The sequence below is a fragment of the Cordyceps militaris genome (genome assembly GCF_000225605.1).
Source record: "Cordyceps militaris CM01 unplaced genomic scaffold CCM_S00003, whole genome shotgun sequence".
Classification (NCBI taxonomy): domain Eukaryota; kingdom Fungi; phylum Ascomycota; class Sordariomycetes; order Hypocreales; family Cordycipitaceae; genus Cordyceps; species Cordyceps militaris.
The window spans coordinates 3654888-3680352 of record NW_006271971.1 but is presented as its reverse complement, the minus strand read 5'-3'; the positions used below and the strand labels follow the sequence as shown (position 1 = coordinate 3680352).

Below are 25465 nucleotides of genomic sequence, written 5' to 3'. Positions count from 1 at the left end.
CACAGACTGTGACAGACAGCACAAACATGTTCAGTAATGCCAGGTATCCGTACCAAGTACTGGTACATGGCAGAATGCCCTGGCCTAGGCATGTCACCGCGTCACCACGCTGGCAGCACCACGTACTCGCCTTTTCTACGTGTTCTTGCGTCCCCAAGTTCAAGCTGTTCGTTGTAAGCCGCAATGCACCCACGTATGGCCGTTTCATCACAATGTGTACCAGCAGCTTTGAAGCCCCTATCATGGACGGCAGTACGTACTCGTCGTACACAACTGTGCGCGCCCTGGTCCAGCTTCTACTCTGTTGATGAGACTAAACTGGCGGAAGCCACCGGGCCGGACCCGACAAGCTGGATCAATCCCCACTACAAACAATCTCGAGGGGACATCAAAAGCAATCAAGGAACAAAGTGGCGCTGTCTACTCCGTACGCGAGTACGGAGCACTAGTTCAGTCAATGCTTATTAGACTACTGGCTCAGCTAAGCCGATTTGCGAGTCGTTCACAACGTCCATCGCGCCAAAAGCGGGCAGGGGGGGCCAAATGGCAACAGACTAACGCAAGTGAGGCTCTCCAGCCGTGAGCTGGACAGCATACCGCCGCCACCTCGTTGTTGAACTTCAGCTCGCCAGCGGAGGCGTTTCATAGAAAGTACTTTATTGCATGGAAATCTCACCTTTTTCTGCAGAATCGCTTCTCCCAGCATGTTGGGCATGCCATCTCATCTCTTCCGGCAGCTCGGGCCCGCCACTTTCCGTCGCTTACTGATGTTCCATTGGGCAGCAACAAAACGCCACAGTCAAATTCCGCACAGGTTGGGCTGTCAATCAAATTCGTACGTACACATATACCCTCCCTTTCCACACCGATGTTTTTGCCAACTATTACTGTTTAGATTAGCCGAATAAGCTATGCCGACGCCGCCAAGGTGGCCGTGTCTCACTCATCTATGAGCCGGTGACCCCGTGGGCTGCAATTATACTTTATACAGCCTCTTGCTCTTGACCCCTTGTCGCGTATTGCTTCCTTCAATGTACCACTACATCACACTTGTGGCTGCATTGTCGGGGGAGGGTAATCTGCAAATCGCGACGATGCTCAGCATGGTGTGGTGGATCTGTGGCGTTTGATACATGGGTCACTGCCATCTGTCGTGAAAGGGGCGCACTACAGAGAGAGAGAGGCTGCGAATACCAGCAGCACCCCTCGGCCCATTCGAATAGCAAAGATGCTCAACACTTGTTCTCGTCTGGCCGGATTGCCGCCCAACATGGGACGCCTCACATGTTGACTTGCTCGTGCCCGCTTGCCAGGGTGTAAGAAACGGTGGCTGAGGGCAAAGCAAGCACCGCTAATTCCTACTAGCAAAAGCAAGCATGATATCCGTGCCGGATCCCGCTCCGCGACATGACTTGGCCTGACCGCCACCAAGAGCAGCATAAAAAGGCGTGCGTACCAGTACACGCACTGATACGTGCATGTCAGTTGTCTCTTTTCTTTTGCTGCCAGCGCCTCTCGCAGGCGTGGCACGCCTGCCACGCCCCCAGCTCCGGCACTCTGTACACCACGGACCGGGTCGCTGGGTGAACATGGAGTTCCAAATCGAGTGGGCGAAGTGAGCACAGGCTCCTCGTCCCGTGATGATGACAGTTGGTAGGTATCTATGTACAAGTTCATCGACAGTCGGGCCGCCACCGCCTTCTGCGAAAAGCCACTTGGCCCCATAGGCTCAGCCGCGTGCGTTGGCATTTTCCATTGAGCGGGTTGGGCAAATTGTACAGCATCTCTATGATGCATCGCTCTGCCTTGGGCTGGGCCGGGCTAGGCTGGGCAGTGCTTGCGGTCAAGTATCGCGTTCCTGTTGACCGCTAGTTTCCAGATTTGTATTTTTTGGGGGGTTGCTTGCATCGCAATAGAGGGTGCATCGTGCCTACCGCTCGAAGCGCCATGAATGGGGAGGCTGCCAGCTCGCCTTGATGTATGCAACCCACTGCGCATCATTGGGGACTGGTCAGAGGCTTTGTGCCTGCTGCTGCTGCAGAACATTCGGTCAGTGGTTTGGTGGCCCAATCAAAATAGGCAGTACCTTGCGCAGGTGCAGCAGTTCATGCACCCGGAACTAGGTGAGCAATGTGGAAGATGGCCTGGTGAGCTGAGTTGTGATGTGTACCTCTCTCTATTGTACAATTCGGCCCCTTACCCACCCCGCGTCACACGACGCAGCATGGAGGCGTATTCCAGAACCAGATGGACGATGCCGCCCTGAGTTTATATGCCGATCCCGAGCCCTCGGGTGAGGCTTGAAACTTTTACTTGCAAGTATTCCGCGCGCCGTGCGTTGGGCAGGACTACTTGCGACCACTTACAGTCTTGCCGAGCGGAGCGTCGGTGTACTCGTTTCGTCTCGTTTGGTGGACTTTTCTCGGTGTCGACAGTTCCGTGGGAATAAACGACTACCTGTCGGTGCACAAGAAGCCGCATTCGCGTTGTCTACAAGTGAGGCGATGCCTGCGCTGTTCCGTGACCGCCTGGCCCGTCTACGGTTGGCCACGTCTGCCGGCCCCTCTGTTGACATTTTCCCGGCTACTCTTTTTCCTCTTCTTTATCATCCCGTCTGTAAATCATCATCTCGTACCACAGAGATGGAAGGAGTGACATCTATTATTGCACAGCACGAGCCTTGTATTCCAGCGTGGGGGCAGAGCGTGTAACGAGTGACCTTTTTTTTCTTTGTCGGTGACGTAGTGCAGCGCATCGTCTCCCGTTGCCGGGGCCCTTTCTTGATTGGTGCACTACATGTACTGGTGAGTGCACTGGCATGTGCGGCATGCAGACAGACTGGCCTACCTGCAGCATCGACTACTGTGAAACGCCCGCGGTGGCCACAAGGGGAGAGAGATTTGGGGGTGATGATTTGGGGGTGATGTCTCTTTTCTCCGCCTACGCGCATCCATGGATGATGATGAGTGGGTGGTGCGTGTAAGCGGAGGCGCATGTGTGCTTTTTTCTTTCAGTCTCTCTCCTGACGGCAGATAAAATCAAGGATTCCCGGCTTCATATCAGTTGTTATTATGGTATGATTTGTCATGGTTGGTATCGGTGCCATAGAACCGGTATCCCGAGGCCTTGGGTGGTGTGTTGCCCCTCGCGAACCCATGGTGAGGCGTGACAGACGTGCAGATGCGAGTGTACGCGGAGCCCGAATGTTGCGTGCATATGTCGCGAGGCTGGATAATAGTTGCGCGGTTGTGAATGACATCCTTCATATCGGGGGGGGGGCTTATGCGAACTGTTTGACTTGGGTGTATCATGTTGAACGTTGGTCATAATGTACACGTACACCATCGCCAAACAAACGACCTCTCGGCGTAAAGCCCGACATTGCTAGTATTGCTTTTTCCTTTTCAGTAGCAACGCACTGCCTGAGAAAGAACGGAAACGGAGTCATCATGATCGAAATGAATCTTGTTGACCATTTTTCCCAAGCTGGGGCCCAAAGTCGATCGGGCAGCTACCCTGAAAGGTTCCGCATTGTGCCACATGTGGCTGGTGCTCCGTCGTGGCTAACAGCTCTCCTTCTCCCTTCTCCCCTCCTCCCCCCCACCTCGAAACACCAACGCCCCAAAGGCCTGATGAACCACCTCAGCTCTTGCATTGTGCCAGTTACGGCCCCTTCGTTTCCAAGTTTGGCATTTCCAGATTGCAAAGAACACGTAAAAGAGATCAAGGACGTTACTCTATTTGGACACCAGCCGAAGAACCCTGCACTCGTGCTTGTGTCAGAGACGACAGACGACGCCCCCTTCTGCGACGAACCCCACGTTTTGCCTCGAACCATCAACGGTTCAACCCCCCCTTGTTGGTGCCAACGAGATTGAATAAATAGAGCAAATTTCGCAACCAGCTCCCCGGGACAAGGCTAGCAAGGTATATTTTTTTTCTTCTTTTTTTCTCGAGTGTCTCGGACCCCTCTGGTTAAGGATGGATCATTGTTGAAAAAAAGAAGGATTCCAAAAAAAGAAAAAGTGTCGTTGAAAAAGGGGGCTTGAGCGTTTCTCCTTTATTGTTCTGTAAGACCCCCCTCACGCCCCCTCCCCTTGCATCATTGCATGCCAGACAAGATCCTGGGGGAACGACTCAAGACACACACACACACACTGGCAAAGCACAGTTCACACATACTGGTACATACAACACACACTACAAGACATGGACAAAGCGTTGCACATTTGGGGGCACGCACTCAGCACTGCAGGGGAATAACGTTAGGGAAGAAGGAAGAAGCAAACGTTTCATCTAAACAATGAGACGAACATTGATTCCTTCTTCTCAAACCATGGACTTTTCTTTTTTTGGGTCGTCTTCTTTCAAGGGTTTTTTTTTTAGAGATTGCCGCGCCAGTTGTTCGTCTCATACTGCAACCATCGCCCTACTATTATTGGTTCACCGAAAAAGCTAACCTTTTTTGTATTTTTTATTTAGAACAGACCGAGACTTGTTTCTTCCCAACAAGCCTTGGGCAGTGAATTTTCTTCTTCTTTCCTTGGCGGGCACACACGCAACAGAAATATACCCGACAAGTTTGCTTTCTTTTTTTGTGTTGTGTGTTTTGTGTCTCGGAGGGCCAATTCTTCCTGTTTTTCTGTGGACTTTTTGAGGCCAAAAAGAAAAAGCGCCAAAAGGCGAAACCGGACAAAAAGCAAGTGAAACCATGGCAGACGTACCCATGTATGTCATCTCGGAGAATGCTTCGTCTGAACGTCGCATCACCCCCTCATGGAGCATCGACACGTTCAAGACGAAGCTCGAGCCCATCACGGGAATTCCGCCGTCGGCGCAGCGTCTCAGCCTCAAGGCGTCCAAGGCGGCGGGGAGCGTGCCCCTGGAGGCGGTGGATGAAGAGAATACCTTCTTGAGCAGCTTTCAGCTGGTTGCGTACGGCGAGATTCATGTAAGTCTATTGCTATTTGTGCTTTGTCTTTGCAGGGCTGGGTTCTCGCTGGTTCTATGTGGATGGCAGGTGGGCGACAAGTCTGACTTGGAGAAATTGGCGTCCGAGGCTGGCAAGACATGGCTTCAAGCTGTATCTTCACTTGCATATGCACACAAGATGACATGCATATGACAGCGAAATTGCATATGCACTTGCGCGACTTGTGGCAGTATCCGAGATTGTGGCCATGATTGACGACGACTACGACTTTCAAACGCAGAAGAGCGGGAGATGTCTACAGCTTGAGAAGCAAGCCAGAAAAAGAGTGCTAACAGCCATGCAGGTAGCTGATACCCGTCCCGCGGGCATGCGCGTCAACTTCAATGACACGTCGGGAGTGGAGAGATATGTCATGCCCGAGACTGAATATCAAAAGAAGTCGGACTCGGTGCTGGCCTGGAAGAAGGCGCAGAAGCTCGGCCGCTTTGACCCGAGCGCGCCGGACCAGGAGCAGGCGCGCGTGTCTGGCTTTGCGCGGGAGATTGAGACGCGCGGCATCGCGCAAGGCAAGCGGTGTCGGGTCGGCGGCGAGGATACGCGGCGGGGCGTGGTCCAGTACGTGGGCGAGGTCGGGGAGATTCCCAACGGCGCGGGACCGTGGATCGGTGTGCACCTGGACGAGCCCGTGGGCAAGAATGATGGCAGCATCGCCGGGAAGCGGTACTGGGGCGCCGAGTCGGCGATGAAGCACGGCGTCTTTGTGCGGCCGGAGCGGGTCGAGGTGGGCGACTTTCCGGCCCTGGACGACTTGGAGGACATGGAAGAGATTTGAGGGCGAGTGACAAGATGAGAAGAAGGCTGATACACTGATGAGGACAATGACGTCCACAATGACAGGTCACGAGTTGTCCTGATGCCAATCGCTCGCTACCTTGGTCCTATATATGGTTTGCGCCAGGTGCTTGGCGTGGAACGGCTAGAGGGTTTTTGACACTCGGCAGAGAAGAGATGCCTGAAATAAGACGAGTAGTTATTCCATATGCATGAGAATCCTCACGAGATGGTTTGGGAGTCGTCCCGGATTCTGAAACGGCGTTGCTGCCTTGTTGCATTGACAAGTTGTGCTTCAGCGAGCAGGCGCGTGGCAAGGGGGGGTTCATTTTGCCACATTTGTGTGAAACAGGCGTAGGTTTTCTTTGTTGTGCGCAACATGTATTTGTCAAAGTCATGTGGTAAGGGCAAGAATATAGTAAAGATGGTCAAAAGTAGAAGAAAGGCGTCATGTTGGCAGCCAGTCTCGACTTGCAGCTGCCAAGTTGGTGGCAGCGTGGTGGCGGCCTGGGCAGAGGCTTGGCCGGCCACGAGGTTGTTTGCACAGTAAAGATGGAATTGTTGACTAGGTACCTAGGTATCCAGGGCTTTTTTGGGTTGTACTATTTCCACTCTCCCGGATGAATCCGCGTTACTTGTCCGTAGGGTGGGATGTCGGCAACCCGGATATGTCGGGAGAGTTTGGTGTTGGCTGCGAACCAAATGTATCCTTTGGGTTGGAATTAGGTTCCAGGGTACATGGGGACAAGGCGGCGCCAACGCCGGGTGTTCAGCGACCCGTTGGCAAGCGGTTTCAGTGGGTTCTGGCGTGCCGTAGCGGTTCCATTCTGCAACTAGCGCCAGCCGCTGGCTGAACTATGATGGTGATTTACCTGGGCATCATCTTGGCTGGTCACTTGACAAGGCATTGAATAAACTGCTGGAGAACAAGGACGCTCGGGGGAAACATTTGGGAAGAACTGGATAATCGGCAAACCATACTCTATAGAGATGGCCTGTTTGAGGCTGGTCCAAGAAGGTGTAGAGTCGCCCGTTGAAACGGCAAAAGCCAAGTTCCGTTCCATGGAAGGTACCTACCTACCTACCTACCTACCTAAGTACTAGTTAAAGGTACCTGCCGACAGCTATCGCCGCCTGTCAGTCCCGCAACTCGTCACTCGTCATGCCCGCCTCGTTTTCTCTCCGTTCCACCAACCACCAGCACCCCAGATCAGATACCAAGCGCAAAAAAAGCCACCCAAGCTTCTGGGCTGCAATAGACTTTTTTTTGCCTCTTTGCCGCCCATCCGACCTTTCTCTTCCTTTTCTCCTTCTCGGTCCTGGCTGGCTTTTCTCTCCTTCCTCCTTTCGCCTCCTTCGAAATCCGGTGATGCACATGCGCGCTTGTTCTGCTTCTCGCCCCTCTGCCCTTTGAAGGAATTCCCGCCAGCTCCCGTCCCGGCATCGCCCCCGAAAACCCGTCCGCGTCACTCTGGCAGGTTTGGTACGAGCGCCCGTTGATTTTGGCGTCGCCCCCGGCTGGCCGCCGCCTCCAATGACTCGAAACGGCTACTTAAAACGAATGCTTTTCGCGGCGTTACCTGACAGAACTCGATCCTCCATCTGAGACCTCTTTGTCGCCTCTTCTTTCTTGTGTCCGTCGTGGTCACCAGCGGCGTGCCCCTCCCCCCTCTCCCCCGGTAATTCCGGGCCCCTCAACGAACGCCCGCCAACGACCGGCGACGGGGATCGGATCATGATGCGGATTGCTCGCGCGGCGGCGCTAATGGCGCTCGCGCACAACGTGGTGTACGAGGCGGCGGCGGCATCGGATGACATCTCGACGACGTCGCCACAGACGGACACGCCCGACTGGCTCGCAAACGAAAGCCTCGCGCTAACCCTCGTCAACTCGGCCACGCCGGGGCTGCAATACCCGGTGCTGCCGCTCACCAGCAACATGGGCCTGAACGGATCGGTCAATACTGGTCGGGTAGGTGCGGCACTTTTGGACAAATAGAATCGTGAACTGACATGGGCTTGCAGACCATGAACATCCAGGGCGACATTACACTCGCCGACCAGAACAACTACTACAAACTGTCCGGACTTGGCCACATTGCGTATCTGTGCTGTGATGACGCCGATAAACAGGACAATTTCAACATAAGCCCCAACAAGATGCTCAACCAGCTCATGGGCTCCAACCTCTCGGCCATCATCCTGTATTCGGCCAATACAAACTGGTGCTCCTTTGATAGAAACAATGGCCCGTCGTACTCGAGCATCGTCACCATGGCTGACAAGGGCGATGCCGCTGACGTCTTGGCACACATCACTGGCAAGTCGAGCAACCAGACGCTGCTCGTCTCCATCAAGGGCAACACAACCGCGCCCGACACGGCCGGCGACAACCGCGGCCACTCGACCGTCGCCATGAGCGTCCTCTACAGCATCACGGGCCTGATTACGCTGCTGTTCCTCGCCATCATCATCACTGGCACCGTGCGCGCGCACCGCCATCCGGAGCGCTACGGTCCCCACAGCGGTTTCGGTCGCCGACCCCGGCAGAGCCGCGCCAAGGGTATTGCACGGGCCGTGCTGGAAACCCTACCCATTGTCAAGTTTGGCAACGACGAGCACACCAAACCCGACCCGGAACTGGAGCTGGAACCGACGGTGACTGCAAATACCGACCACGCAGCAACGGCCGTTGTTGCTGCGGGCGGGCTAGGAGGCGTAGCGGATAATACAGACAATACGGACAATACGGGCAATACGAACAAGAAGGAGACGCTACCAAAGGAGCAAGAAGAAACGCGCAAAGACGCACCAGAAACGGATGCGGATGCTGCGAATACTGGCCAGATAGCCCCGGCAGAAAGTGCCATGGCCGAATCTGCTAATGCTCAGGCCAGCTCTGAGCAGGGAGACGAGCATCTTGGCTGCTCTATTTGCACTGAAGACTTCCACGTCGGCGAGGATGTCCGAGTCTTACCCTGTCACCACCAATTCCATCCAGGCTGCGTTGACCCGTGGCTGGTCAATGTATCTGGCACGTGTCCTCTCTGGTGAGTCGTGCCCTCGTGCTCCTCTCTGAAACACGCATATGCTAACCCCCAACGCAGTCGTTACGATTTACAGCCGGGCCGCCACGACGCGGCAGCGCCCGAACTGCCACCGCCTCTGGCGCTCGAGGCCGAGGACAGTGAGTCGACGGTGTCGTCGCGCCATAGGACGTCTCGCCTATTTGACCTGAACCGGCTGCGCCACCTGTCCCCGCAGGACCGCATCGCGGCGCTGCGCGAGATGCGAGCGCCACGCAATGGCAGCGGCGAGGCGGCGGCCGAAGGCGAAGAAAGTGGACGCGCTGCCCGCTTGGCTGCAAGGCTGCGCGACAAGTTCCGCATCCGGACCAGGGCGCAGACATGATGTCTGGCTTTCCCCAAGGGTATTGGTTCTTGTATATGACAATGAATCAACCCAAGATGGCGCCACGAAATTCCCAAGAAACAAATTGCTTTTGAGAAGTAGCACTCGGAGTCTTGGAACACATTGCCATGTTATATGATGATACACACCCTTTTATGTACGGCGCTCGGGCTAAGTAATTTTTTTGATTTTTGATTTTTCTTTGTCCAACTTTACTTTATACAGGGAGGAAGGCGTGCGGGGAGTTTGCTTACAACCAAGGGTAAACGAAATTTGAACATGATTTATTCCCTCGTCTATTGCACCTTAAACGTGACTGTTGGCGACACGGAAGGGGGTGCAGAAACAAGGAACTCTTGGCCGTGGCTTTGTTTTATTTATTTTTACAGTTTGTGATACCCCAAATAACCTTGAAAGACGCGCCGCGCCGTCGACCCGTTGTGGCTTGAGGTCCTTTTGAAATGGAAAGACGTGAGTGAACAGGATTGTACGACAGAGACTCGAAACGTGCTCGTATCGGATTTTCAGCACATGACTTTTTTCATTTGCAAAAGAGTTTACATTGACCCATCCCGGGTTTTTATGGATGGCGTTCTTGTCTTGGCAACTTGCTGAATTGTCACCATGCCGCGTTTCAATGACACCCTGGAGATACATCTTGCTGGACGTCGGCGTAACCACTCGCTTATTGCTTCGCCGATAGCAGTCTTGTGCCCCCACCTTCAGTCGAGGCGATTCTGTTCCCCGAATAGGGCCGCAGTAGATGGGGGGGTGCACCGAAGGCGGGTTGGTCGTACAGCGCGGCCAATAGTCTGACCATTGCAGATCCCCCACCTCTTCGGGATCTCCTTGATGATTTATTGAAAAAGAAAAACCAGAGCCTTGGTCTCAGTGATACTTTATGTCCAATAATGTACCGTTTCTGCTTGATACACTGGTTCTTGGAGGATAATGACGTACGGCCACATCATCCAACCCCGCGCATCGAATGATGGAGAGCAGAGAAGAACCGGCGGCGTAACCTACAGCCTTGATTCTATGGAGGGCCCTTTTGATCTCTTGTAGGAGCATCTGACACCTTGCTTTTAAAAAGAGAGAAATTTCACCCCCTCCGTAACCGTCGTCTTGGCGAGTAGGTACCGTACATTTTGCTTGGCAGGCACGTCCTCGAGTGCACAACACCGCACTGGACTGAATCAAATTGTTGTTGCGCGCCTCTTCTTCTGGTTTACCCCCCCGAAAACCTGTTTTCTATTTCTTCCCGTCAGAGATCCTCGTCGACCCATCATTCTTTTTCCTTCTTTTCGCTCGAATCCTCGCCAATCCCTCCCTCTCGCCTAAGGACCCCCCTCCCCCCAAACGGCCGATGCAGACGACAACCCTCGAATCTTCCTCCAAAACGTTCTCCCTGCGGACCGTTACCCAGCCCTTGCATCGGCTATCGGCAATCACCTCACAAGCCTGACGCTTGCCTTCCGGGGGGCTTTTCGAGTAGAAGCACTAGGCCATGACCACGTCATCGGATGGACAGGCACCAGTGCCGTTGGTCGGCCAGGTGGTCAATGTCGTCTTATCCCTGGCTGCCACGACTGTGCTGTCACACTTTATGAGTATGTACTCTCGTCGTCACTTGGTGGCGAGCTAGGCTGGAAAGCTATAGTCTAAGCACTTTGGAATGGGCTCCTACTGATTGAAATGCGCTGTAGCACAGCGCATACTTGTCATCAGGGTCTGGCGGCGACTGCCCTTTGTTGCGTGGCGTAGGTTTCCGCTGTTATACTCCGCATCGAAGAATGAGCATCATGACCGGGATGGCTGATATTTCTTCTTTGACGCTCAAAGTCGTCTTTGCGATATACGTTGACTCGTATTGCTTCGTGTTTGCGACAGCTATGCTGCAGCACGCATTCGGAGTCAATCGCAACCTGGACGTTTGTCGCGGCGCAATACTTCTTTGTCTTGCATGCTACGTGACGACCAAGGTAGGTGCAACTTGTATCATGGAAATGCATTGAGCTAACTTGATTCCTAGATTGTTGGTCTTCTCCAAAAACGGGCCGCGCTCTGTTCTGACATTTCTAGTTTATCTATCTGTTCCTCGTCGAAAAGGCAGTGAGTCATGCACACATTGTAGCTCTGATGCGTAGCTAATATCGTGAAGCATGTTATTCGAGCATCTACGAAACTACGGCTTCAGTCAAAACTGTACATTTTCAACTCGTTTGGAATGCTGGGAGTGTACACCGTTGTCGTCATTCTCAATTTTATCTTGTACGTATTTCACCAGCTTGATATATCCTGAGACTAACAACACAGCCGGATTGCCCGTATGGAAAATGGACAGTGCATAATTGGTATGCAGAGCATCTCCATGATACCTCTGATATCCTTTGACGCCGTTGTCAATGTGTACCTGACCATTCTCTTTCTCATACCGTTGAAGAGTAAGTTTTCGCGAACAACTGATGGCCTCCAAAAATGCTGAGGTAGTAGATTTATATTCGTTCAAAAACATGCCCGAGACTCACGTCAATGCGCGGCTTCGGACGGTTGCCTTTCGGACCTTTGTAGGCTCCTGCTGTACGCTGTTGAGCAGCATTGTGTATGCCATGCCATTCCCGAGCCTCCAAGCTACCGAGCACTAACACGCCAGAGAAATTTATCCGTTTTGATGGCTCTTAACGGCGAGCCGGGATGGGTGTGCCTACTATGCTGCAATCTGGACAGTGCGTAACCAACTCTTGGGCTTTCATCTCATCAGTCACTAACGAGAGCAGTTTTGTTCTCTGCCATTGTGATACAATGGGTCACATCCAAGGACAATGCTGGAACATCCATCAGCAGCTCTCTGAGGGTCTATAATGGGAATGGTAACGGAAATTGCAGCCCATATGGTCAGCATGTGAAGGCGCCACATGACCGGCGTCGTTTATCCCGCAGCTTTTCGCCTTGTCTCCTCGATGCAGCCAGCTCGTCGCCGACGACCCCCTCCGAATACCCGCTCGTGACTACAACGCGCTGTTGCTCGCAGGCGGTCGAGTACGACGCCGAGTCGTACGACTCGGCAAGCATGTCGGCGGCCAAGATACTCGCCGCCGAGCAGAAACGTCCGGCCGTCATCGTGACGACGACCATTGAGCGCGACACCGCACCCATCGAGACTCTGGATTCACCATTGAAGCAAACAACGTCGCATGACTTACTGGGGGGTAGAGCGCACCGCCATTCGCACATGGACACGTCTGCGGTGACAACTTCGGATGTGCTCAGACGGGTGAGCACGGGCGCTGGTCCTTGGGAGACGGTGTACACGGAGCACTTGATGCACGGGAGGACATCATCAGGGGCGCGAGTGTAAAGAAAAGGCCAACAAGTATGGCGTGGCTCGTCTTGTGTATTTGGCTGGTTACCTCCCTCGTGGCTAGGGTGCGTGTTGGTTGTGAAGATATCTATAGTCCACCTCTCTATCCTTGTCTAGGCTTCAAGTCACCTATTTTACCAACACACTTTTTGTTCCTTACCAACATACTTTCTGTTTCTTATGAACACACCTCTTCTGTTTCTTAAAAACACACCCTCCGTTTTTTACAACACACTTTGGTGAGCCATCTAACAGCTTATCGGTCAGAATCAAGGCAAGCACGATTCAAGGGGGACGCAAAAGTGGCTCATCAAATTGGCATTTGTTGCTATTGATTGCTTTGGAGTTTCCACATAACATCGTCATGAGTCAAGCGTCTTCATCGTCACCTCCTTTACCAACTATAAATACTTTGGTCTTCACACTCGGAGAGGCGAAGCAAGAGCAATGTATAGCAAGGAGGGAGGGCGTAAAAGGAATAAGAAAAAAAAGGCGTTGAAATATATATACAACTACAAGAGTAGAAAACAAGTATCAATGCGATATGTTTTGTGCGCCCTTGGGAAAAGAAGAGAAGAAATAAAAACAAAATCCGTTTGGTCCAAATGTATCCGTTTTTTACCAACATGAAAAAAATCCGTAAACCGTGACATCAAAATATTGAAAAAAGAGTGAGCGACGACGATGGAGTGAGAAAAAGGTATGGGTATATCCCTAACGAGTGTGCAAGAAGTGAAGCAGATTTGTAAACGAAAGGTGAATCAAATAGCGAGGGTCGACTCGGTATTTGCGTTGGATGCATCTGTATGATTTTGATCGTCGCAGAGGTTGACTGAGAAAGGACATGCTTAGTTGGCAATGGCAGCGTAGACCTTGCCAATGGTGCTCAGGGCGGTGCTGGAGCTCATGAGCTGGTTCTGGGCAACCATGAAGTAGGAGTAGGCGTGGAGGTAGTCGAGAGACTCAAGCTTGGGCAGGACAGTGGTCATGAAGGAGGAGATCTGGTCGTCGCTGCCGAAAGGAGCAAACTCGGTGAGCCAGACAGGCTTGTTGTCGCAGGCTTCGGTAGCAGCCTTGAGGTGGTCAAAGAGGGTGTCAGCGTACTGGGCCTCGGAGTACCAGTGAACGGCGCAGAAGTCGAAATGGCAGTCCGAGTTGGCGTTGCAGGCCGAGACGAACGACTTGAGCCAGGCGACACCCTGACCAGCCTGGCCAGAGTTGGAGACAGCGGGAGAGCCAATCTGGGCGCGGCCCTTGTACTTGGAGAAATACTTGGCGTGAGCAGCAGCGGCGGCGCCAGCATCCATGTTGGCCTGGGAGGGCATATCGGGCTCATTGAAGCTCAGGAGAGCCTTGGCACCATTGGCAATAGCAGCCTCGGCATCAGCGTCCCAGTGGCTTGTGTGAACAGGCAGGTCGCCCCAGAGCATAGGAATGTACTGGACGGAGGAGTCAAGGCCGGGGGCACTGGAGCCCCAGTTGTAGGCCCATTTGCAGCCCTTTGCGGAGCATCCCTGCTTGAAAGCGTTGGCCATGGAAACATCGTTGTAGGCGATGCCCTGCTTGGAGGAGACAACGGCGCCGCTGGGGATGGAAGCCTGGGTAATAACAGGCTTGACAGCAGTGGACAGGGTGGTTTGGGCGGGAGGGGCAGCCGCAGGAGGCTGAGAAGGGACAACGGTGACGGCGGGAGGAGCGGCGGAAGGCTTGCTGTCCTGGACGAAAGCTTGGGCAGTCTGGGCGGGAGCGTCGTCGACGCCGGCGGTTACGTAGACGGTGGTGTAAACGGTGTGCCAGACGACGTTGTCACGCTTCTCAGCGGCGTGCTGGTGGCGGTGGAAGCTGAAGGCGTTGACCTGCTCGAGGAGCGAGGCAGCCAGAGGCAGGGCGACGGCAACCTTGGAGAACATGTTGACGGTTGGTGGTGGGGGTGGTGTAAGTCGACGAGTGAGAAGCTAGTCGGACACTGGAGGGCCTTCTTTTCGAGTTGCGGAAGGAAAGTGGTGAAACGTTTCGAGACGTGTTGCTTTTGAGATGATTTGCTTGTTTGATAACAAGGCAATGAAAACGATGCGAGTCGAAAGTGTTTCGGCGCGGCCGGTATAAGAAGGAGTGGTGATGAGAAGTGAGTCTATCAAAGACTGACTTGATGAATCAAAGGAAGGAAGTGCGAACAGCGAAAAGAGGCTGTAGGTGCAGAGTCGAAGCTAGCTTGACGACGTGAAAAAAAGGACGGACTGGAAAAAAAAGGATTGTGATGAGAAGAAGTGTGGGAGAAGGGAGGATTAAGAAGAAGAGGAGGAGGAGGAGGAGGAGGAGGAGAGGAGGGATAGAGTGAGGGAGAGCGTTGGGAGGAGACGCTAGGCGGAGGGCAACGGCGTGCCAGTGCGGCGGCCATTCATTGTCACCGCCCACCACAGCGGTGGGCGGCAGCTGGCAGCTGGCAGCAAACGCAGACTGTTTGGTACCTGAGCACGACGGCGGGGCCGGCGAGCGAGCGAGGTACACCTTGGCCCACTGGAGCGGTACGTACTACGCTCAAGCGGGGACGTTAATTCGGCGCCAAGGAGGCTCTGGAAGGCGGGTCGCGGGCTGTGGACGTACGAGCGTGCCTTTGGCGGTGCGGTTGCTGAGGGGCGAGCGAGTTCCATTCTCAATGGTTGCATGGTTGCATGTTCGGTTGGAAAGAAAAAAAAAGAAGATGGTGGGGAGGGGCGCGCCGCCAGGGGCGGAGGGGCTAGAAGCCATGCAGGGGATCCATCCAAGCGGGCGACGCCATCAGGTACCAAGAACGCTGGCAGCTGGTGGCAGCTGGCAATGGTGGCAATGGTAAGCAAGCTGCAGGCAAGCGCCAGATGTGTGCCTATGAACCCTGAGCGTGCCTGACGGATTTACAGCGGTCAACCGGTCAACTGATACAGGTACTTGGGAGGCTTCAGAGGGAGAGCACAGGGAATTCCTCCCTACAATCGCCGGTCAATAACACTGGTGAGCCCCGTATTATTAGTGGCCTTTTGCTGTCGTGGCCAGCAGCCCACCACTCGTTGGTGGGATTGGGTTGCGCGATGCAGTCACGCGATTGCTGTCTTGCCATTCTGCATTGAAATGAAGGACAGCTGCGTCGTATCCGTCTTGATCACATTTTCAGCCCGCCAATAACTACGTGTGTAATTTGTACAGAAGCTGTTCAGTTCAGCCCGACACTCTGCCGTGCTCGCCAAAATGGTCCTCGTCAGTTTTCGTCGGCCGTCGCACGCATATTGAACTCAGTACAGACGACGCCCCAAGCTTTGACAAGTCAGAATCGTCAGAATCCCTGCACCATCTAAATGCCCGACCACGTAATCGCGGCGCATTGTGTAAATCACTCGTGCGTACCTTTTTTATGCCGCGCCGCCGCCATCTATGGACACCAACGAACCATATCGTGCCGGTGCCACGTTCGAAACAAAAGACGGACAATCTCTGCCCACAATTATATGGGCTACATACATGGTTCTACAAAAATCCCGCGCCCTGACGAACCCGTTTGGTATTTTCATCGCAAGGTGAGGGGATCAGGAAAAACCAAGGCTGCCACACACCTGCAAAGCATTGCGACCTCCCTAATGCGGCGCAGCAAACGTTATAACGTTAGGCTGCCCTGAGCTTTTCTATTTTGGATGTTTTTTTTTTGGCTATTTCCAAATCATTTCATAGTTACATTTCTTTCTTGCATACCTCGCACGACGCTTGGCCACTGGCATTCAACCCAGCCACCGACGACGAACTTGGGTCGCACACTGGCCACAACTCTCCACAGACCGGGCTCCAGACCACACGGGCCAAGAAAGACAGAGAAATGCAGAAATCGTTGCCCTGTCACGTCTCGAGTAACAGTTAAGACGCTAATAAAAAAAAATTGTGATTTTCTTTTTTCCTCCGGCCGCGCGATTTAATATTTTTCTCGCAGATAATCTGGTTGTGCCTAATTGCAGTTTGAAGCGAAACGCTGGACCAACGGGCCAATCAGAAGCTAGTGGATCGCATCTGCTAAACCAGGGGAAGGGCAAACGTGGCCCCCGACAGATCCAGCCAATCATTGCCTGCCACAGCTGGCCCGACGAAAGTGATGAAACAGCAGGGGGCTGCCGCACCAGCAACAAACACGCACGGGAAGCAGGGGATAATAAGCGAAGAAGAAAAAATAGTTACATAGACGTGGTTACGTACGCCAGGGAAGGATGAACCATTGTTTCTTGTTACGCGCTCGTTCTTTTTTCTTCCTTTTCTGCCTACTCCCCTGCCATCTTGAAAGAATCATCCGTCCTGATCCCCCACTAGGGCGCTTACTCTGACAGGTACTGTAGCAGCCAGGCCACCCACTACAAAAATCGCGCGATCCACTCCCGATAAACAATAACTGACTGGCATGAAGTCGAGAATAGTCGGAGCAAATAGCGTGTTTGTACTCGATAAAATTCACACAGTTTTCTTTTGTTCTATGAAAATTTAGAAACAGAAACAGGGCTCTAACTAATAATGATCCTTCATATCCGCATTTATCCTTTCTTTGTTTACCAGCAAACGGCCACACCAGCCAGCCAATCCTGCATCGGCACGCTTTCCACAATCAGCAGCTTGCTTCTGGAATCCTCCCAAGCCTCGCACTTTCAGCCAAATTATTTCGCACCTGCATACGGATGCTGACCACTCCTTCGAGCGCCACACAGAATGGACACGTTTCTTCTACATTCGGTCTGGCCTCTAGTTTTCGGGCTTCCTCGGCTGGGGCCTTTTTCGGTCCCTGTTCGGCGGAGAATACACTCGACGAGAAAACCGCTTGCCCGATGACAAGGAAGCCAAGGCCGTGTTCTCGACTCTGCCGATCTGCAAGCATTGAAAACACCCTCGAGGTCTGGCTGAAAGAACACTCAATAGGTATTTGCCGGGAGCCGCCCACGACAAAGCTTACGTACCCATCGTTTTGGCTGATGAAAACCTGGGGACGTGCATCGCATCTCATGCGCCGCCGCATCCTGTCAGACGTAGCCTCTCGATCCTCTCACCCATTAACGTTAGCTAAGTAGGTACTCTGTAGTTACGCATGTAGTTATGCCTTCTTTCCGCTACAGGCAGGTTGCAGCATGGCTGACCCCAAACCCTTTTTCCGCGCAAACCTTACTTCGTATGACACCAAGCGGAGTCGCGCCCGTTGTCTCAGCGAATCGTTATCCGAGACCAATGTACAAATTAGTAGTTAGCCGAAACTCTGCGGGATACAGTTGGTCGTTTCTGCTTACTACAACTTTACCAGACCACGTACGTAAGTGTCGTGGTTTAGTTACTTTCTCGGCCGGATGGTTCAAGTCACGCCGTTCAGATCTGCCCATGGGGAAACAAACGCAAAGTTAGCCTCCGTTGATCCTTTGACATTCGTGGCTTCGCCCAATTGCACTGATACTTTGTGCACATTGACTCGTTTTGTTCCGTTGACGGTACGACGAAGCGAGCGTGCGGCGTCCAAGCCACACCACCACAAGGTCCGCATTCCTCGGTCGGGTCCATGTCAGGATGATTGTTTATTGACAGGTTGACACTTTGCCCTACATTCCGAAACCAATCGTTTCCCAGCCTCCCCCGCCTCAAATCCTTCAGTGGTTGCATCCTCCCGCTCCGCTGACCTGCGTCTTGACCGCACATCCGGACACATGTGAGCTTTGCATCCCGACTTTTGTCAACTAGTGAGGCTCTTGGGGTCAACTTGGCGTTGGCGCCGGTCGCTTCTCCTCAGGCTAAGCCGCTCCAGGAGTTCGGCCTGAGGGACCGAGGGACCGGGAGAACCGGTGTCTAGTTTCAACTGCCACTTCCATCCTAGCGACCGAGCGAGAGCCCTCCTTCTCCAACAACCTTTGACACCAGTTCTTCATGGCGTTCCTAGTCTGGTGCGCCAGTGAAACCCGAATGGGCGATTGTCGGTGTGCTTCTGTCCGTTCACCTACCGATCGCACATGGCCTCTCTGTGTCTGTTCCTCGGCGTGGCTTTTTTATTTTTGACAGCGCATTACGTGTCACCGAGGCTTCACTGCTTGGGATGAACGGGCTCAGAATGCTCGGATAGTCTGGCTCTCCCACTTCCTTCCACCTCGACGGGCTCAGTTTCTCAAGAGTCAATCAGGCTTCTCTTCAATTAGTTACAATTGACATTCTTACGGAGTATCAATTCATCAATTGAAACGATCCGATTATCCGATTCAAGACCCCACAGATTACCCTCTGCCCCTGCGACTCGAAACAAGCCATCGACCGCCTGGCCCCCTTGTTAAATTACAAAATGAACAACAGAGCCGATTTTGCCACGCTAGTCTCCCCTTTTTGCTCGCCGTCTCATCCCATCCGCCCTCAAGCGAAATTGCACCCGCGCCGTCCTGCGTTCTGATTGCTCTAATGGCCATTCATGCCCTGTCTCGCGTCGTCCTCATCGTCGCCTCTCTTGACGGGACGAAAATAATCCCAGTCTTCCCGTGGCAGTCGTGTGCCGATTAATTGCCCGTCGATTCGCTAACTAAGCCAGTCAATCCCGGCCAACGACGCTGTCACCCTTGCTGGTTTTGCTGTTAGCGCCCGACCTTGCCGAGTGGTTGTTGGCTGGTTTCAACCCCCTGGGACCTGTTACGGGTTGTCGGCATAAAGCTGCACGCTCGGTTCCAGGGCTGGTTGGAGAATCTCAGCTTCTTGCGCCCTTCATTTCCAAGGCGCAGCAGAAGAACATTCGTCTGTCTCTACCACATCTCCTGCTTGGCGCTGTGGCAGCATGCCAGATGACGGCACCATCGCGCGCTTGCCCTTTTTGCTGCTCCAGCAACGCGGCATTGTCATCTGATCTGGAATGATTCGGCCGGCCCAGGCCGTTGTATTTATTTTCATCTCGTACTGAGTTGATCACTTGTAGACCATTCTCCATCGCGCAAAGCAACGCGCTGACCTGGACTACGCGACGCGACGTTGGACTTCCTTTCACCTCCCCAATTACTGGTGTACTCGGAGTTTTCTAACTACCAGCAATCCTTCTTGGCTGAAACTTGAGACCGCGCGCAATTTCATCGTTGCTCTCCTAATAAAGTTTCAAATATATTTCGCTTTGTACAAATTACAAGGGGAATGTTGCCACGCCACAACACAAACTGGCCATCCAAAATCCCACCTCTCTTTCTAATTCCTGATGGTAATTAATCACCGCGTCGTGCTTTGACCGTACGGAGTACCGGTGACGATCCTGGGGGGATTTCTTTTACCCCGTATTGTCATTGTTTCATGTGTATTGTGTTCTGCGCATGCACTGCAAAGTGCCTGTCGTGAAACATGCTGTTCGTGCCCTCGAACTTGGCCCTCCTGCATCTTCACGTCACAACAGGAACACGGACAGCACATCACAGAGTGGAAACTCCTGCAGATTACCTTTGGCCATTTATGTAACCCGTCAAATTGCCTGTCGATGGTCTATGGTGTGAAAACTATGCTCATGGTATCCTCGCAGATGTTTGAGAATCAACGCTCGCAACGAGCACTATGACAATCATGACCACAGCCATTACTAATGTTTCCTGAATACTTAAAACGCAGAGCTAGTTGGATTTTTTGACTACTTTTTGCTATTATTTTGTCGGCAGTCCCCCACAAACTGTTCAATGGCTGACGACAAGGTGAGCTGGCTGCGAGACACCACTTACCCTACACCATTCATTGTAGGAAGAAGACGGCGACTCGCACAACTCCAAACGCCCACCGTAGCCCAACCGATAACTTGTTCTTTGTGGGAGTACCATGGGTCTCCTTCGCGGGGCTTGTAGAGGGGCGCGTAAATTGCGTGTCGACGTGATGCTGGCGTGTACTACCCAATGTCTGAATACCGTGCACTCGCACAATTACGTCAGTCCCAAACATGATCGACACAATTATTGCCATACAAGAGGGCGTCAAGGCAGGAAATTCGTATTCAAGCAAATCAAGCACAAGTGTTGTCAAAGTTCGTAGTATCCCGGACGTCCAAGTGTAACAACTCGGCCGGCCTCGACCAAGTGCGCTGACGCAGGGGGAGATCAAAGGTGAATGAGGCGGTAAAAACAACTCAACTTGTCTCGGGTCCTGAGTGTTACGTGTAAAACTGCAGGCGGACTTCTAGTCACCCAGTGGTGCCCATTCTTCAAAGAGAGCGAAATCTTCAACGAGAGTGAAAGGGCGAACTTGTCTTACGCGTGTAAATGTGTTGCTCGAACGATATACTTTTATTGCAAAGCTCTTGATCGAAATTCTCTAGCCAGTATTGTAATCAGTACAATTGCAGTTGGCCTTGATACATGTAGAAAAGCCGCAATTCTGCAAACTCATCTACGAGGTTCTAACTACCAGTATTGCCAACATCTCGTGGGAAATGTACTCAAGTCCCGCTATTGGTCCCTCGATTCGGATTCCGGGACAGAGTCTTCTTTTTGGCCTATTTGGTACTTCCCGACAATAAATCCCTCGAGAAGCTCCTTTTGAAATTGCGGGACTGCAGCGAGTACATTGTCGAGGGCTTTACGGTGGTAGCCATGCGCGGTCAGCCATGGGCCGAAGCTGGCGACGATTGCGGCGATGCACTCCCGCCGAAGTATGTTTCCAGACGCATTCTCTAGCTCATACACACGCGGTATGACTTCTATGATTGCAACGAAGCAGTATCCGCACTCTGGCCGGGATATCAGGGCACGAAACTCGCCGACTACTTGCTCGACGAGCTGATGTATGTGATATGTTTCTGCGAGGGCGACGAGTTTGATGTGCGCTGTCAAGACGGTGACGTATGCGTTTTTCATGCGCGTATAGCCGGGGTCGTCGATTACTCGGGTTTCGCAGGTTGCAATGGAGGTGTCGTGCAGAGAGCCAAGAACTTGGAGAGAGAAGGCGTGTTTGCCAGTGTACAGATATTGAACCATGAGCCTGACTGTCTGGGGGTCGGTGTCGGGAATCTGAAGGGAGTTTGAATTCGCTGCCTAGCCAAACCCCCATCAGTGGCAATTCAAGTCGTGACTCAATTGTAGAGCATGCGTACTTGTGGCTTCCTCCCAAGGCACGCGGCGGCGAAGACGGGTGACTGAGAGCAGACGACAGCCCTGTGGACGGGTATTCTCAGCTCCCCGCAGATAAACTCGAAGTCGCAAAATTGACCTGTCCCGAGAGATCTGAATTTGATCCATGAGTATGCATAGATTGATAAAAAACGATGAAAATGGAGCTGACCGAAGGATGCCAGCGGCAGCTTGGCTGGAGAGGCCGTCGACGGCGAGCGGTAGCTCTACCATGATGTGATCACAAGGAAGAAGCGAAGCGACGAGATTATGGAGAGAATAATGGATGAATTGTGGCCAAGAGAAAAGAAAGAGCTAATTGGAATAGTTTGGATATTTATGGCCGATTGCTGGAATAGAGCGCTTCTGAATTGCTGCTGTGATGGTGCTCACATTGTGTAGGCTTCATGGACTGGGCTGTGGAGGAGTTTGCTCCAAGCATGACTGTGAAGCTCAAGATTGTGCTTGTAAAGGTATAGAGTGATGGGAATTAATTCAATTAAATGCGGGAAAACGTGTTGATTCACTATTTGATCTCGTCCCTAAACGCAGCCACACTCGATCGCAACCCAGACCCAATTGTTGCCTTCTCTAGGCACACTCGATCGCAATTCAGATCTCCTTGCTACTTTCACAGATATTCTTTATATATGACATCGGGTGCTTTGAGACCGTGGGCATCGATGACGACGCATGAATCGAGAACCCCCTTTGCAAAGGCTGGGGTCTGTGCAAACGCATCCTCCAGCAGCTTCCGTCCGTTTCCGCCGGTGGCAAATTTGGGACCAAAGCAGCGCCGGGTGGCTTTGACAATAACGTCCTGTAACAGGACACCTGTCTCGCCGCTAATCGAGTACACGAACGGGATATGGTCCAGAAAATTGAGCAAGTCTCCTTTCAATCGAAGCTCCATTTCGATGTAGTTGACAGCTTTGCTGGCAAGTGCGGATATCTTCAGCTGCAATGCCAGAGAAACAACTTGGCAATGAGCAGATAGAGTGAGACTACTGATCTCGTCGTAGTCGCTGAACCCTACATATATTGGACTTCGTCCCAAGGTGTACTCTCCGGTGTACAGATATTCAACCACGCGCTCGGTTGTTTCGCCGTCGAAATTGATGGTATAGGGGCTCTAGTAGACGTCATGTTAGTCGCAGTATCGGACTGACATCAGAAGCATCGTGTACTTGAGCGGCTGCGAGAACGGATGACTGTGGGCACACCACAACCTTGTGAACCGATATGGTTTTCTCGCCAGGAATAATGAGCTCGAGATCGCAGTACTCCTTTGCTGTGCGGTCGCTAGACAGGAAGTAGGAAGGCTTAGTAGGAGGAGAAAAACTGGGAGGTGAGAGGATGGACTGACTGTAGTATGGTGGACGCCGCGGCCTTGGACAGCGTGGGTGATGTTGCCATGGTCGAGCGAGTTTGGTTGAGAGAAGAAAATGGAAGACTACTTTCGATCTCAACGAGCATATATATAAGTTTACAAGCGTTTGCACGTTGTTTGCTGCCCTGCCAGCACGACATGGCATTCACTCAAACACACCCTCTCAGTGGCATTCACTTGCACTTTACACCTGCGTTCAGGTCCGGCCTGGGCCCAAACGGACAAAGGTAGTCATATTGAAGTAACTAGTTCTATCCGTCAGTCAATGGAAGTGCTTTCTCTTTTGATTGACAGGCTTGTGGCCCGTCTGATAAATTCGCGTGCTTCACTTGTCACGGATGGCGGCCCGCGTTCCGTCAAGTGCCGTGCAAGGGATGGCCAGCTAGCGCTAGTAGCTGAAGTGAACCTGGCTGACCGTTCTTCGTTGAGTTACTTACTGGACATACCTAGGTAGTTACTTATTTAATCTGGGCCAATGCAGGGTGCAATTGCTGCTGCCTGGAACGACGGGTCCGACAGAACGAGACTACAAACGAACGTTCTTTGTCATTGGGCAAACGTATGGTATGGTTTGGCTCGGAAGCCTATTCTTTATCAGGAGTTGTCCTGTATGACAGCCCTCTTCCGCCACACGGTGACTCCATCGCCAACACGGCTGTGCATGTCACCTGCCAGTCAGAGGCAGATGCGGGAAATATACTGGGTACTGTACAGAGCACTTCCGCTACAAATCTGCGAGTAGGTAGTTATCGAGTCCAGAGCTCTCACTGCCTCCTTGCCAACGAGTCGGGCGAACACAGAGCATGGCGGACAAGTTCAGCCGCACTCCTCGTGGTGGGGATTGGCCCTGTCTCTTACCATTCACGGCTGCGTCATGGATCATCTGTCACCGAAGCTTCTCACTAGCGGGGCGAAACGGTAACTGTGACTGGGTGCCCAGCCTTGATCAAGCATAACGTCCGCAGTTCATCTCCTAGGGTCCATCCTCATGCGGATATCGAGACCGCCCTGCTGGGCTGGCCTACCGTGCAACGGCTGTCGCGACGAGTCGCCCGGCGCCGACACACGTGATGATCTGAGACGCCGTCTTTTGAAGGAGCCCCTACGAAATGCCTCGCCGACTTGTGCCCATCACCATTCACGACCTAAATTATCAGAGCTACCATCTTCATGGTCGGCATCGATCCGCGCCCGCCGCCCGCTATCCCGAGTGAAACGACCAAGCTTCGACAGCCCCCGCAACGCCCCCTCTAGATTCAAAGCTTCCATTCCTCGGTCCCAACAAGCGACTCATCGTAAAAAAAGTCATTCAGTTCGGCAGGTTTAACTCGCAAGCTGACACCATAAAATATTTCGAAGATACCAAGAGAGAATACTTACGCCGCCCCATTCTGTTCACCATGGACATGAACGGCTACTCGGCCGATATGCTACCGTACCCGGATCCGAGCGAGTTCGACTACGGCTCGTTCTTGGGCGGCGACGGCGCGATGCAGTTTCAGGACCCGACCCTGCCGAACAACCAGGTGGCGCTGGCTCAGTCGCCGGGCCAGGTCACGCCGCCCACCTCAGAGAGCCGGAGCCCGCCCGGGAGCGAGGTGGCTCGGCGCGCAGGCGCTGCGCGGCTGCGGCTGGAGAGGAGAGGCCACACCAAGAGCCGGCGCGGCTGCTACAACTGCAAGAGGCGGCGAATCAAGGTGAGCGGGCGATGCTGGTCCACGTTTGAATTGGTGTGTCTGACTAGGGTGAAAAGTGTCAAGAAACGCACCCGGCATGCGGGCATTGCGTCAAGACAGGGCTCAAGTGCGAGTACCCCGCGGCGCCGCAAATCATTCACCAGGTGAGATGCCACGACAATGGCAGATGGACGCATCATGGACTAACGAACGACTTGTATAGCCGCACCACCAGATCCCTCTATTCAGCCTGCAGGACATGCGCTTCTTCCAGCACTTCCTGACGCAGTGCTACCCGCACCACCCGCTGAAGCAGGAGGAGGTCTGGACGCACGACATTCCCTGCATCGCGCACAACCACGAGTTCCTGATGCACGCCATCCTCGGCTTCGCGGCGTCGGAGCTCATGCACCAGGACGCGAGCCTGGTGACGGCGGCGATGAACCACCGCATCAAGGCCATCAAGGCCATCAAGAAGCGGCTGGCCGAGTCGGCCCGGACCGAGACCAACTACGAGGAGGCCAACGCGCTGGTGGCGACGTGCTTTGCGCTCACGTTCCAGTCCGTCAGCCTCGCCGACGGCCTGGCCGAGTACATGACGTTTATCCGGGGCATCGTCATTGTGGGGATGCAGATGAGCTTCCGCAACATTGCGCCCGTCTTCACGACGCTCTTTGACAACGACCCCAACGAGCACCTGGCCGCGCAGATGGAGGACCTGCCGCTCATCTCCCGCGCGTGGGTGGACGCGGCCGTGGCCGCGCTCGAGGGGCTCGC

The 25465-nt window shown here is 53.2% G+C and overlaps 6 protein-coding genes across 6 annotated transcripts; 3 read left to right on the top strand and 3 right to left on the bottom strand.

Annotated features, from left to right (window-relative positions):
• Window positions 1–4711: 4711 nt before the first annotated feature.
• On the top strand, window positions 4712–5765 carry CCM_04760 (cell polarity protein alp11; the record flags this gene model as incomplete). The annotated part of the gene is made up of 2 exons (XM_006669906.1): window positions 4712–4951; window positions 5277–5765. 2 exons carry the CDS (start codon window positions 4712–4714, stop codon window positions 5763–5765), a joined length of 729 nt encoding a protein of 242 aa, XP_006669969.1.
• A 989-nt stretch (window positions 5766–6754) lies between these two features.
• On the top strand, window positions 6755–9175 carry CCM_04759 (RING finger domain protein, putative; the record flags this gene model as incomplete). Its single annotated transcript, XM_006669905.1, has 4 exons — window positions 6755–6833; window positions 7372–7736; window positions 7790–8791; window positions 8888–9175. 4 exons carry the CDS (start codon window positions 6755–6757, stop codon window positions 9173–9175), a joined length of 1734 nt encoding a protein of 577 aa, XP_006669968.1.
• A 1802-nt stretch (window positions 9176–10977) lies between these two features.
• Window positions 10978–12533, top strand: CCM_04758 (uncharacterized protein; the record flags this gene model as incomplete). Its single annotated transcript, XM_006669904.1, has 5 exons — window positions 10978–11106; window positions 11258–11287; window positions 11337–11446; window positions 11492–11619; window positions 11953–12533. The coding sequence occupies 5 exons, from the start codon at window positions 10978–10980 to the stop codon at window positions 12531–12533; spliced, it is 978 nt and encodes a 325-aa protein (XP_006669967.1).
• An 851-nt stretch (window positions 12534–13384) lies between these two features.
• Window positions 13385–14446, bottom strand: CCM_04757 (Glycoside hydrolase; the record flags this gene model as incomplete). Its single annotated transcript, XM_006669903.1, has 1 exon — window positions 13385–14446. One exon carries the CDS (start codon window positions 14444–14446, stop codon window positions 13385–13387), a length of 1062 nt encoding a protein of 353 aa, XP_006669966.1.
• A 6516-nt stretch (window positions 14447–20962) lies between these two features.
• CCM_04756 (BTB/POZ fold domain containing protein) lies at window positions 20963–21856 on the bottom strand (the record flags this gene model as incomplete). Its single annotated transcript, XM_006669902.1, has 3 exons — window positions 20963–21547; window positions 21607–21736; window positions 21795–21856. The coding sequence occupies 3 exons, from the start codon at window positions 21854–21856 to the stop codon at window positions 20963–20965; spliced, it is 777 nt and encodes a 258-aa protein (XP_006669965.1).
• Window positions 21857–22253: 397 nt separating this feature from the next.
• Window positions 22254–23038, bottom strand: CCM_04755 (BTB/POZ fold domain containing protein; the record flags this gene model as incomplete). Its single annotated transcript, XM_006669901.1, has 3 exons — window positions 22254–22754; window positions 22792–22924; window positions 22989–23038. The coding sequence occupies 3 exons, from the start codon at window positions 23036–23038 to the stop codon at window positions 22254–22256; spliced, it is 684 nt and encodes a 227-aa protein (XP_006669964.1).
• Window positions 23039–25465: the final 2427 nt, after the last annotated feature.